The 13283-nt window shown below is 51.0% G+C and overlaps 1 protein-coding gene and 3 non-coding genes across 4 annotated transcripts; all 4 read left to right on the top strand.

Annotated features, from left to right (window-relative positions):
• The first annotated feature begins 2144 nt into the window (after positions 1-2144).
• On the top strand, positions 2145-12531 carry rpl3 (ribosomal protein L3). The gene is made up of 10 exons (XM_088930100.1): positions 2145-2261; positions 3244-3436; positions 4478-4646; positions 5955-6090; positions 6848-7034; positions 8385-8545; positions 8861-8962; positions 9493-9588; positions 10006-10125; positions 12403-12531. The coding sequence occupies exons 1-10, from the start codon at positions 2259-2261 to the stop codon at positions 12445-12447; spliced, it is 1212 nt and encodes a 403-aa protein (XP_088786226.1). The 5' UTR covers positions 2145-2258; the 3' UTR covers positions 12448-12531.
• Positions 6440-6534, top strand: LOC148821654 (small nucleolar RNA U83B). Its single transcript, XR_016094087.1, has one exon. It is a non-coding gene; the product is annotated as a small nucleolar RNA U83B (small nucleolar RNA).
• On the top strand, positions 7730-7826 carry LOC148821653 (small nucleolar RNA U83B). The gene has a single exon (XR_016094088.1). It is a non-coding gene; the product is annotated as a small nucleolar RNA U83B (small nucleolar RNA).
• On the top strand, positions 11695-11825 carry LOC148821652 (small nucleolar RNA SNORA54). Its single transcript, XR_016094089.1, has one exon. It is a non-coding gene; the product is annotated as a small nucleolar RNA SNORA54 (small nucleolar RNA).
• Positions 12532-13283: the final 752 nt, after the last annotated feature.

The following is a 13283-nucleotide window of genomic DNA, read 5'->3' as shown; positions in this document are numbered from 1 at the left end:
TCCAGAAGCAAGATGCGAATCGTACCCAAACAGATAAATTCAGGAAGATATTGTGACCACACACTTCTATACACAATATGGGAGACGTTTACCTTCCAATCCATGATCTTCCTGGTCTTCAGATTGTTAGCGTCCATATTCTGCAAACCTTCTCCCTTCCTTAAGCAGCCTTGTGCACTGAAGAGTTTTAACCCCGAGTCTTCAGAACATAAGGAAGGATGCACTTAACAGGACGCCACTGGGCCCATCCTACTTGCCTGGTAGCATTGAAGGTGATAGAATAAAAAAATCTCACCCATACACTTCTCGAATGAGCCCAGAGCCCAGGTAACACCAACCCCAACTACCTGGCTGAGAAGCCTGCTCAGAACACCCACAAGTCTTTGTGTAAAGATTTCTTTCCTATTTTCAGACACAGATAGGCTTAGCTTCTCACTGCAATACTGTGCTTTTTTCTACTATTAAGTACTATTAAGCATGAGCTAGGCTCCTGCCTATACCAGTTACATTATTTACCCTCTGTGTTCAGACAGAATAACTAATAACTAGTGGAAGTTTCTGGTTTGGGATTCAGAAGTGGAAAGGCTCTGGATGTGGGTTCAAATCCCAAGTGAGACGCCTTGTGGGAGTTTCTGCACCTGAATTGCACCAGTAAAACACCTAGCTGATACAAATGGGTGCAAATACAAATTTCCTTGGATAAAACGTGTCAGCAGAATAAATTAGAAATAAAATATAAATAACTGGATCAGCTCTCCTGCCAATATCCTTTGTTTCGACTGAAGATACCAGGATTCGTGTTTGTTTTAGGTCTTTGAATTCTGAGACTGTAATCTTTTTTGTGTGTGTCGTTTGTTGAAGAGAATGCTTTCATTATTCTGACTTTTACTGCAATTAACGGTGCGTCTAACAGCCACGTTCGTAAGAGCAAAAACAATAAAAAAAAACATACGTAGCGATTTTCCTTGTTGAGCGAGTCTGTAATAGTGTTTAGAGGTTATTAATTTCACCACTGGCACCTGCTGCGTGATCTGCAACACCGCAGTACAAAAGAATTAACAGCGACATCTTGTGGTCAACCTCTTTCAGTGCAAGACAGGGCCCAGGCGTCCCTGCGCCTCTTCCTTACGTCACCAGCGGTCAGACGCAGGGGGCGGGGCGCGGTGACGTTTATATAAAAGTGACAGCCGCCTGTCTCCTCCTTCTCTTCAGCCGGATTTGGTGACAAGATGGTGAGTGTGAGACAGCCGGCTGAAAACACTTTATTCCAATCCCGCAGTAATCTCGGCCATCCTTTGACCAAATGATGTAGGGTGGCTCAGACCTTGTTAATAAATATATAAATCATACTTTTTGCGTTGCATTGAGTTGTTCTGAAAAGCAATTTGGACTTTTAAGTCATTGAACTAAGTGAGCCTCTCTGTCGAACATGGAGGGCTTCAGACTCGTTCTGATCTGTCTAGCAAAACGTGTACGGACTGCAGGAAGAATGTCACCTTTGCGATGACATGTAGGTTTAGGCTTTTTATTTGGCGGAATTCGTGTTGTGGGTGACTTGTTTGACTTTGCGTGTTAACTCTTGGTGTCGTATCGGGAAGAAGTGGCGCATTACAAACATGGATCGTTGCGGTCATGTTCTTTTCGAGCCCTTTCTAAGACTATGCCGGGAGCTGAGGTGGTCGGCTTTTGCCTTTCACGCACCCAGGCCGAAACCGATTCATTCTTGAGGGTGCTGGAGGTGGCGCAGTGTAAGTTTGCCCGGACACGTGTGCGCTAGGCCCTGGCTGGTGTCCTGGTCAGTGAGATCCAGGAGGATTTGTATAATCTAGCTATAAGGGGGACACAGCAGGAATTGCCACCCAGGGAGTTCCTCTTGTACAGGAGTTCTTGGGTTTCGTGGGAACATGTCCGCACACGTCTTCCCCAGTTTTGCGAGTGCATCAGTCCTTAAGCGGAAAAGTTGCGTTGGGAATTCGCAGCTAAAACCCCTCCCTAGATCTTTGTAAACATTGTCGCTATTTCCGCGATTGTTGTGCAAATCCTGAACAATCGGAAGAAATCCTCTGATTTAGAACAAAACTGCCATGTGGGGCTTGCGATTCCCTGTTCGGGAAGTGACGTGCGGCTGACATGCGCAGTCCCCTCCTTCCGGTGAGCGCTGTTGGTCTGGAGGGGTGTTGATTTTCTTAAAAAAAAAACGGGCCTGCGAGATCGGTGAGCTGGTGGTCGGAGACAGTCGGGGTATCCCCTGTTTGGAAATGGTAACTTGCCTTCTTTGTGGTCGTGTTTGAACCGCAGCCCCCCCCCGCTTTCAGGCGCCGGTGTCGCCAAGGCCGCCGCCCCTCCCTCCCTCAGCCTCGGGACTCGAGTGTGTGTCCGTCCTGCCCGTGATGAGCCTCTCGACGGGCGGACAGAGAAAGGGCCGGCCTGGAGCCGCCCCTGCTGAATGTCGAGTTCTGACTGCAGACGGAAGTAAAATTAATGAGTCCCCGAGGTTGAACGAAGATCTCGCCAGTTGAGTAGCGACCCCCTCTATCGAGGCAGAAAGACACCTGCCTAAAGCTGAAAGCGGGTGCTATAGCCGCCATCGGACTGGATATACAGGCCGTTGAGCGGCTTCATTTGACGAAATTAAGCTTCTGCCCGGTGACGTCGAAGAGTATGCGAATTAAAAATAAAACTCGGGTCCAGTTCTACAGCCCCCAACATAAAGATCTTGGCAACAGCCGGACAAGCTTAATACCCTACTTGGTCGTAGAATTGCCCTCATTATTACAGCGTCGCCTTGTGCTTACGAGGGGCCAGTATCAGTCAAGTGGAAAGCGAGAGAAGTGTTTGCAGACCCTTTGAATTTCAAGGCATGGGATGAAGTGCTGCTGCTCCCTTCGGAAGTGACACCCATCTACGAGCCAGCAGGCACCTCGATGTGTAGATCTCGGGTGTCGCGTGGATCGTAGGGGGATGAATATAAATCAAGAGGAATGAACCTTTTTTTTTAATTTTTAACTTTGTGGGTACGCTTGATTAACGTGTAAGTGTGAAATGTTGCTTCGGTTGCTTTAATTTGGGCTGCACTGGGGGGGCAAGTTCTGGTTGACTTTGTTGGTGGGGGTGGGGGTGAAGTATTGACCCTTGAACCTGCAGCGGTGTAGCCCAGAAGCAGTTTTCCCAGAGGGCTGTCGTGAGGGTTGCTTGTAATTTTCTCCTCTTTTTTTTTCCTCCTCCTCCTCCTCCTCCCCCCAGTCCCACCGTAAGTTCTCGGCCCCCCGGCACGGCTCCCTGGGCTTCCTGCCGCGCAAGCGGAGCAGGCGGCACCGCGGCAAGGTCAAGAGCTTCCCCAAGGACGACCCCAGCAAGCCCGTGCACCTCACCGCCTTCCTGGGCTACAAGTCCGGCATGACCCACATCGTGAGGGAGGTGGACCGGCCCGGCTCCAGTGAGTTATCACCCCCCACACACACGCACACACATCGCCCCTTCTTCACCCCTCTACGCAAAGGGTTGCGGGAGCGTGGAACGGGCTCCAGCTGTGTCGCTTTTACCAGTCATGGCCTCCTAATAACCCCCGTCTCTGAACTGGCTTCATCCCTCTGCTCTCCTCCCCACTGAGAGCTGGTGTGTGGGGAGCATACTGGAGTAGCATCGGAGAGGGCTGCACACTGGTGGTGGAGGGGAGTCCCCATTACCTGTCCGAGCCCTTTCAGTGGAGTGTCCAGGAAAGCGCTAGAGAAGTGTAAGGAATTGTTATAGTGCTGTGGAAGCGTGCACATTATTATTACACCTGAAAACAGTGGATTATATTAAGGGAGAGGAGGGCAGTGCTGTAGATCTGAGATGGCTTTGACCGTTTTTATTAGTTGGATCCTACGCATGGCAGTAGGGCGGACGATGGGAAGGGGGGGGGTGGAATGGCGCTGCCAGTGATGATACCCACGACGGGCGGACAGACTGGGCTCGCCATGTGCAGCCCCTGCTGAATGTCGAGATCTGAGCGCAGTGAACCCCCCCCCCCACAGATTTCTCTTAAACCCCCCCATTCGAGGTAAACTTCAGACGCACGAACAGCACTGCAGTTAAGTGTAGCAGCTGAAACGGGCTGTGAATGTCTTGCTGGAACTGGGTGCTAGTCTCTCATAGCCCAACCTTTGTCTTTGGGGGGGGGGGGATGTATAAAGTAGAAAAGCACCCTGAAACTAATAGGGTGGATGGAGGGCTCGTGAGTTGCATGAGTAATGAGAGGTGCGGAGCACCGGAGAACGTTTGCAGGTGTAGAGCCAGTGCTGGCAGTAGCTCTTAGCTGGCGGCCACCTCCTCCGGGTGGATTGTAATCAGACCGGTAGCCAGACAGACTTTGCCGAGCGCAACAGGGTGGCTCTTGCAGCGGCTACCCAGTTCGCGAGATCCTCTTCCCCTAGAGGTCCCGATCAAGCTGAGGCCGCTCACCCGGTGTTTTCCGTCTCTCCCCCCCTTCCTGCAGAGGTGAACAAGAAGGAGGTGGTCGAAGCGGTGACCATCGTGGAGACGCCCCCGATGATGGTGGTGGGCGTGCTGGGCTACGTGCAGACCCCCCGCGGCCTGCGCTCCTTCAAGACCGTGTTCGCCGAGCACATCAGCGACGAGTGCAAGCGGCGCTTCTACAAGAACTGGTGAGGCGCCGGGCCGCTCGCCGTGTTCTCGGAAGGCTCGGGGGCGCCCTGCGGCTGGTCTTGCCCCCGCTTTCTCTCCGCTCCGCCGAAGAGCGCTCCCAGCTGCCGTTGGGCGTGGGCCGATCCTTGTTGCTGTCGGTTTTGAATGCCTTCTGGCACGTGGCGCTTGATCTCGTGTTTGGAATTTGAATGGAAAATTAAAGCTTAGTATCAGGGTGCTGACGTGTTAGGAGTATAAAGAGAGGTGAAGCCTATATCGTGAGTCGATACAGAGAATATCCATGACAAGCTTAGTGTTTTCTTTTTTTTGTCTTTGGAATAATGGCTTACAGGCAGGAATATCTGCCTTGAGTCATGTAGTGAGCCAAGATATGACAGATCCTTATCAAAGGCTGGGAAGGCTCTTTGTGTTTCCTGTGTCTTCTCAGAGTACAGTAGTACCCAGGTTTCTGTTGATTTTTACATATTGTTGCTTTTTTTGTTGCCCATTGTTTTGCAAATACGTAGTTTCAACAATCAAGTCGTAAAGTGGCATTTGGTGCACGTGACAAATGTGTGGAACTAATTAAAAAAATAAAATGCTGTACTTTGATTCTCTGTTGAATGTCAGAGAAGACAGTATTACCATGCTGTATGCAGCAATATGCATTGTACAGTGAATATAAGATCCAGTATAAAAAAACCTAAAGGTTTATAGCCTGATGTCAGTAATGTGGCATGAACTATTGTGTGTGAAGCATCAGTTTTCATTAACTTCAGTTTTGCACTCTGTTGCTGTAAGCGACGGAACAGAACGTACCAGAATATTGCCATGGGTATATATAAAGAAGCCTATTTCTATATATTTATATTTCTAAGCCTATTCTCCCTTTTTAATAGTTCATATCTGCTAATTTTCTATACGGTGCGCTTGAATGTAGACCTTGGTACGACTGTACTTGCCTGTCTCTGTGCTGGCCAGTTGAAGCCGCGACCGGCCCGTGTGAACCCTGACTAACTCTGTGGTGCCCTCCCTTCGGCAGCTCCGCTCGGGCGCCTCCGGCCTCGATGAGCTCCGGGCTCCTCTGGCCGGCGGAAAGGGCTCCTTAGAAGCCGTGCCAAGAGCCGAAACCCTTCCTGCCGCGCGATGCGCCCTTCCGCTGGCCTGCCTCTGGGGGCAGTGCCATGAAGGGGCCGTGCCAATCCGCTGTACCTCTCTCTCTCTGCCCCCTGCCCCTCCCTCTCCCCGCCTCGCACGCCGCCACACCTTCCACCCGTGTGTGTGTGCGCGCGCGTGCGGGCGCGCTTGGTTTGGGCTCCCTCCTGCAGGTACAAGTCCAAGAAGAAGGCCTTCACCAAGTACTGCAAGAAGTGGCAGGACGAAGAGGGCAAGAAACAGCTGGAGAAGGACTTTGCCGCCATGAAGAAGTACTGCCAGGTCATCCGCATCATCGCTCACACCCAGGTCAGTGTCTTCCCCCCCACTCTCGCGGCTGTCCCTCTGTTTAAGTCCTCCTTACAGTGCATGCTGGGAATTTCTTGCCAAGCGCTGTGACGGCAGAGCCATCGGACCCTTTTAAACTGCGTTGGCTCCACGCATGGCGAGGGGAAGAGAGCGTGAGGTCTGAAGGGGGTCTTTGCTCTGGGCTGCTTGTGGTACAGGCGGTTTGGACTGAGATGGGTATTAGATTGGTATTGGGAGCTCCTCAGTTCAGGATAGCAAGCTTGCAGGGCAGGCTGGGAGCGGTATTGGGGGGGTGATGGGTCTATCCGTCACTGGGCTGCCACTGGTGTGGCATGGGACAAGCAGGGGGGTGCGTCTGTGATGAGCCCACGGAACACCGCGCCAGGCATGGCGCCTGAAACGCATGAGGAGACTTTCCATGCTGCCTTCCTTCTGAGGACGCACCCCGGCGCTGTAGGGGGGGGTGGAGGGGTACCTGGCTAATAACAGGTGTGCTCTGGTCACAGCTGTGTAGGATTTTGCAGGGAACCCTGAAAACATTCCCCACAAAGGTGGAGCTTGGCTTGTGGTACAAATTCATGTCGGCCTGCAGTCTTCCAAGTCTGCGACGGACTCTTCCAGGGCTAATTCAGCGGCTTAACTGGCATGTGCCAGTGTCATTTGTTACAGGTGTAACTGGAGACGGTGAGCTTGCTATACCGGAGCTGCCCGGTCAGCAGACCCGCCTCCTCACAAGCTCTCTCGTTGTCCACCTCAGATGCGCCTGCTGCCCCTGCGGCAGAAGAAGTCCCACCTGATGGAGATCCAGCTGAACGGGGGCACAGTGGCCGACAAGGTTGACTGGGCGCGCGAGAAGCTGGAGCAGGCTGTGCCCATCTCCACCGTCTTCACCCAGGACGAGATGATCGATGTCATCGGGGTCACCAAGGGCAAGGGCTACAAGGGTACGTCTCTGCCACCACCCCCTCGTTTCCACGGCACTGTTGACTGCAGGCCCTGCAGAAATCGGAGACTGTTAACCCTAGACAGCAGCCAGGCTCATAATGATGGGGCAGTAGGGGGGCGCTCACCCTGCGGTTTGTGGGGCTTCTAATGCCCTGCTTTAGTGGTGGTCCTGACTCCGTGGTCATTAACAATGCCCAGACATTTATTGACAACAGTAGGGATGGTTATTCTGGTGTCTGCTCTTTACTAATCTTGACCTCCTAATCCCCATCTATCAATTGGCTTGTTGACTCTCTTCCCCACGGAGAGCTGATGTGTGGTACTGGCGCACTCTGGGTGCCGTCACATCTTGCAGGTGGGGCTGCACCTTACCTGTAAAAGCTCTCCGAGTGGAGTGTCCAGAAAAGTGAGGTATAAATGTAAGGATTATAATAAGACAATTCGTTAGTGGTGAGGTCTGGCAAGTAGTTCCAGAGCATCAACAGAACTGATCTTGCTTGGTTAACGTGAAGGGCTTGCTTCTTTCTAAGTTACTGATCCATAAATGGACATTTGTGGTATTGTTTTAATCTCCCTTGCTTAAGAGCTCTGTGCTGGCCGCCATCATTTTTAGGGGCCCTGGCTTAATGATGTCAGTCTGTGGTCTAATTCCCCATCAGTGATTTGGTATAGGTGGATTGATTGCCTGGGTGGGGGTGTGTCTGTGATGAGCCCACGGAACACTGCGCCAGGCGTGGCGCCCGAAAAGCATGAGGAGACTTTCCATGCTGCCTTCCTTCTGAGAGCACACCCCCATCCCTGCCACCCCCTCGCTTGTTGGTACAGACCCGAGGGGCCCAGCGTCGGTCGGTCCCCCTGAACCTTTTGCGTACCTCGGGGTTAAGGAGCATCTTTGATCTAAACAAGTCTTCGGAGTCGGACCTTCCGGGCCACAGTGGAGCAGTTCATTAGCCACCTCCAATCAGATCCTTGTGCGCTTTCGGCTTTGGAAAAGTAAATTATAGAGCTTAATCGGCTAAGGTTGAATGGAAAAACCCGATATCCCTGTTGCCCGGCAGAATCGAATTTGAAGACTGCTTTAGGCTGGATTAGATTGTCTAGTAGATGGAAAAAAGCTAACCAACTCTAGCAGTCAATAAAACAGGCTGCTCTCTTCGCAACCCAAAGACACATGGCAGGTTGTTTTTGTGTAGGTGTAATTGCACATGCAAGTTCTCCAGTTGGTAGATGCTAGAGCCTGACCTGCCTGAACCTGTGGAGTTGATTTTGAAGGGAGTGCCGGGTTTGGTCAGTTGTGGCTTTTCCTGGCAGTGCCACTCACCTTGAATTGTCCCCTCCCTCCCTCGCAGGCGTCACCAGCCGTTGGCACACCAAGAAGCTGCCGCGCAAGACCCACAGAGGCCTGCGGAAGGTGGCCTGCATCGGCGCCTGGCACCCCGCCCGCGTGGCCTTCTCCGTGGCACGAGCTGGGCAGAAGGGCTACCACCACCGCACCGAGATCAACAAGAAGGTGAGCAGGGCGGGGGCACCGTGATCCGTGTCCTCATTCCAGCAGCCTCCGCGAGGTGGTCCAGGCCTGGAACCCGGCGGGCCTGTGGTCCGGAACTCACCGGGGCACCCGGTTCCCGTCCTCCGAAGCTCAGGAGGCGGTTGGAGAGGTGGTGGCACTTTACTGAAAAGCGGTGGGGGTGCAGACCTGTGGAACATCTGCAGATTGATTTGACACAAGGATATGAAGCTTTGGGGTTTTCAAAGCTGTGGCTGCTCCTTAAATGTTGGTAAGGAGGAGAAAAAATTTAATTAAAATGGATTGTCATCTCTCTAGGTCTACAAGATTGGCCAGGGCTACTACAGCAAGGACGGGAAGCTGGTGAAGAACAATGCCTCCACGGAGTATGACCTCTCCAACAAGAGCATCAATCCCCTGGTAAGAGAACTAAAACCAAGTGTGCTTGCTGTGCAGGGTTTTGCATGGGAGCCCTCGTTTCTGGCATTTCTAGCAATAGGTCTGGTGTTTTAGGAAGCATGATTCAATCTGGGTTTTCACTGTCGTAATGAGGGCCGCATGGTTATGGCGCGATGCTGGATCGTCGAAAGCAAGGCTCTCTCCCTTGCTTTGGAGACCTCCTGCTTTATCTTGTGTGCCACAGTAACTCACAGACGTGAAAAGAAAGTGATGGCAGTTTATAGATCAGTAAAGCTTGTGGTTTCTTTCCAGGGGTGAAGAGCGTTCTGACTTCTGGTTTCTAATGATCTCTGAATTGCCTGATTTAATGACTCGTCTCTCTTGAATTGATCACAGTTAAATTCTCAGGTCTCTAGGTAGTAAAGCTTGAACGATTTCCTATGAAATGCGCCGAGTTGGAAACCCCTTGCCCGAAGCGGCAAGGGAGACCAAGTTCCGAAGGGCTGGAGAGATTGGGCACTCATTCAGGGCCTCTCTCCCTCTGCTCGCAGGGCGGCTTCGTGCACTACGGCGAGGTGACCAACGACTTCATCATGCTGAAGGGCTGCGTGGTCGGGACCAAGAAGAGGGTGCTGACTCTCCGCAAGGTAATGATCCTGAACCACCTGCATTACAGATGGGTGTTGATTGCTTTCTGAATGGTGTTGGGGCATGAAGGAAGCTCCCGATTTCATTTGGTATGAAGAACAATAAGACCATTTAAATTTTATGTTCGACGGTCAGGGTGGTCCTGTTTGTCCTTGGGATTTTAAACCGGAGGGTTCAGTGTAAACGGCATGTGGTCTGAATTCGGATCGGAGTAAATTCATGGCCAGACAGCTGACACTGCATGGGCTTAGGCACACAACAGTATGTGGGGGAAAGTGGTTGAATGGTACAAACCTGGGCGTAGGAAGCAGGTGTTACCTGTTCCAGGCGTTTCGGCCAGCGGTGTCGTTCCTGCAGTTGCAGCTCCTCCACTGTGGTGACCCGCCCCTTTCTCTCTCTCCCTCCCTCCACCCCAGTCCCTGCTGGTGCAGACCAGCCGGCGCGCGCTGGAGAAGATCGACCTCAAGTTCATCGACACGACCTCCAAGTTCGGGCACGGCCGCTTCCAGACCGTGGAGGAGAAGAAGGCGTTCATGGTGGGTGTCCCGAGAGGGCCAGCCTCCACCTGGAGGGGTCGCTGTTGGCTCGAGAGTGCGTTTTATATATAGTGTGCTCTTCAAAAGTCATTCTCGGACCGCAGTGCCATGCAATTCAATATGCGCAGCCCAGTTAGTAAACAGTAACCTAACACAATGCACAGGATCAAATCCAAATCGATGGACAGGATAAAATGAGGCAAGATCAGCAGCCTTCTTGTACAGACGTTTTTACTCTTGCCTTCATTGCTGCCGAAGAGTGGGCAGGCTTGGTGTCACAGGGCAGATGATTCTGGAGACAGGGAGCCACAGAGCAAAAAGCACAGGGTCCCATAGAAGACGACTTATTCCCTGGAGCACAGTTTGAATTGGGATGTAGATCTGGGATTCCGGGAGGAGGTCTGGAGCCATGCTTTTTTAAGATAGGAAAGGATGTAGATAACTAGTTCTGGTGCGACAGATGTCCAAGATACAATTGAAAGCTACAAGAGCTGGCTCGGTACGTACCATTCTTCTAGTAGTTCATTCAGACCTCATTCATGTGCTAGTAACATCTCGAACAAGGCCCCTGAAACTGTTATTGCCATCTCCCGCTATAGCAAGAATTACTGTACACTCAGCTTAAAGAGCTTGTCCAGCTGATTTTGTAGTTATGAACTGGGTTGCCTTTAGAGTCCCTGGAACGCTGTGCTTATTTCCCATTTTGGAAACGGGAAACCTGATTAATTCTGTCCTTGGGCGGTCCCTCTTACTAACTGGCTCTGGCTAGGCACAGATAACACATTGCTTGTTTAGGAGCTTCCTCAGGGGAGGCATTGGCCTTTAATAATTTGCAGTCTTCTCAAGATAGATGGTGACTCATAGGCTGACTCACGGTCTACTGGGGGCTATAATTATCAGTGACGTGGGCTGGGGGGGGGAGGTGTCGATATACAGGGCTGCTTAGTGTGCTGGGTTTGTAGTTGGTCCTGCTGTCTCGCACCCTGATCAGGGAGAGTATAGTTGAATCGCACAGTAAGGTGGTGGTCCTTAACCATTACTGCAGTCTGCACTCTGTTGGTTCCGAAGTGTTCTTGCATCCTTCATCAAACGTTTTTGAAGTAGGCCAGTTATTCCAACGTATGATGTATCAGAACTGTAGAGTCAAGGAGATAGGATTATGTATTAATATCTGTAAAGTTAAAAACGCATGAAAAAAGTACACATTTTCCTTAATACCAAGGTGTGATGAAACAAGGTTGTGTTCAACGAGCCCATGAAAGATCTGTATTTTTCATGAAAATTTCTCGTGCCCCCAGAAAGAGCATTTTGCACCCCAGGCTAAGAACCTCTGTGTTAAGGTTTATTAATTGTCCCCAGATAGAACAGCTGTGAGCAGTTTGTGATCCTTTCTGTCCAGCGTGCCAAGCGCTTTAGGGACGTTGTCTCTTGTGCTGTGGAGTACTGCAGTCAGGAAACTGCACACCTGACACCAGAAACCAGTAGAGTACAGGTCTGCTAACGGCTCACTGGGGCTGTGCTTCTTGTCGGACGTTGTGCAGCTTGGATTAGGCTCGGCTGTTGCCGTGTCTGCACTGTTCGTAACCTGTGATCAGTTTGCAGTCTGACATCGGGTTCCATTCCAGTGCTACAGCGACCCCTGGCAATGCAGGGGGCTGCGTTGTGTGAGCAGCCCCTCTGTTCTTTTGCCAGGAACAAGCTCTCAATCGTCTGTACTAGTGCTTGGGTTTGGGTAGGAACTTCTGGGAGACGGCCTCTTTTCCCTGCTCGTGCGGAGTTTTATCCTCTTATCTGGGTTTATCCCAGAGGCAAAGGGAATGGGGGGATGCTCCTTCCTTACACTCTGCCTGTGGGCAGTGATCACTCTCTTATTTGTAGTTGATCGCTTGTACTTGTTTAGCGCCCTGTGTGAGTTTGCACTGAGCTACACCCCTCACAGGATACAGGACAGCGGCCTGAGATCTGTGCAGACCACTTCCAGTTCGTTGTAAGAAATCCAGGCTAAGCCCTTAAGGGTTACATATTTAGAAACCTGTGTGTGTTTTATTAGCAATATCCTCTCGGTGTCTCCCCATCATTTTCATACGTTATATTGATCTGGGGGTGTGGGAGAGGACGGTTATCTGATAGGCTGTCAATAGAGGACTGTGATCTGTATGATCAGCGCATGGGTTTGAAACTGCAGGCGATACCTCAGTGTAAAAGGCTAACGACGAGCACGGCTTAGTGTCTGTTGGGACTAATCTCCTTGATTTTTCTGTTTTCCCCACCTCACAGGGACCACTCAAAAAGGACCGGATTGCCAAAGAGGAGACGGCCTGAAGCCTGCATCTCTCTGCTCTGTCTCTGGTGTACTGAGTCTTCATGCATTGCTACAGAGTTTAATAAAAACTGTAAAAAAACAAATATTGGCTCGAGTTTCTTTCACAGTTGACCAAGGACCACTGCAACACAAGGGGCTTATGTAGAAGTGGTCCGTGACCTGCGTTAGCTTCTTGATGTGGTATTCTGTGTTTATTGATGAAGGACTGGGTTTTTGTAAATGGCCGTGCTTTGTGTTAAGTGCCTCCTGTTCCAGTCCAGGCTTCGATCTCTTGGGATGTAAAAAGAGGTTTATTTCCTTCAACACCCTACTTAAAGCCATCATTATTCTGTCACAGTCTTTTGGACATGAGATCTTTCTGTAAAGAAAACGGAACATTTTGAATGGCCCACGTGGTGTACTGTATTGTGTATTTTTAACATCGGCGTGTACAAGACGACTGAACTTGCGTGCCTAGGTGTACGCGTTATTAACTATACAATGAAACCTGAGCTTGTGAAGGCACTTTTGTCGTAGCCGTAATTGAACATTAAGAGCTTTAACCGGAGGTTCATCATCAGTCAAGTTTACGGGTTCTTAAACGAATTACTGCCCAGATAAATCGGTAGGCCAGCTTTCTGAGGTCCAGCCGTGTGACTGACGGTAATGGCCGAATTTGAGCAGGCGCTTCTTGGAACTGGGGCGTTCTTCAAGTGGCCTCGCCGGACGACTCCGAATCATTCTGCAGTACTGGACCAGTACCGTGGGTCTGGGTCGAGGGTGTGAGGTAGCGAGCGATGCCGGACTGTCAAGATTTAGGATTCATTTATGAAATCACAACGTGCCAATCATTAAA

The sequence above is a fragment of the Atractosteus spatula genome, chromosome 13 (assembly GCF_055471065.1).
Source record: "Atractosteus spatula isolate fAtrSpa1 chromosome 13, fAtrSpa1.hap1, whole genome shotgun sequence".
NCBI classification, from domain to species: domain Eukaryota; kingdom Metazoa; phylum Chordata; class Actinopteri; order Semionotiformes; family Lepisosteidae; genus Atractosteus; species Atractosteus spatula.
This window is presented reverse-complemented; position numbering and strand designations above follow the sequence as displayed.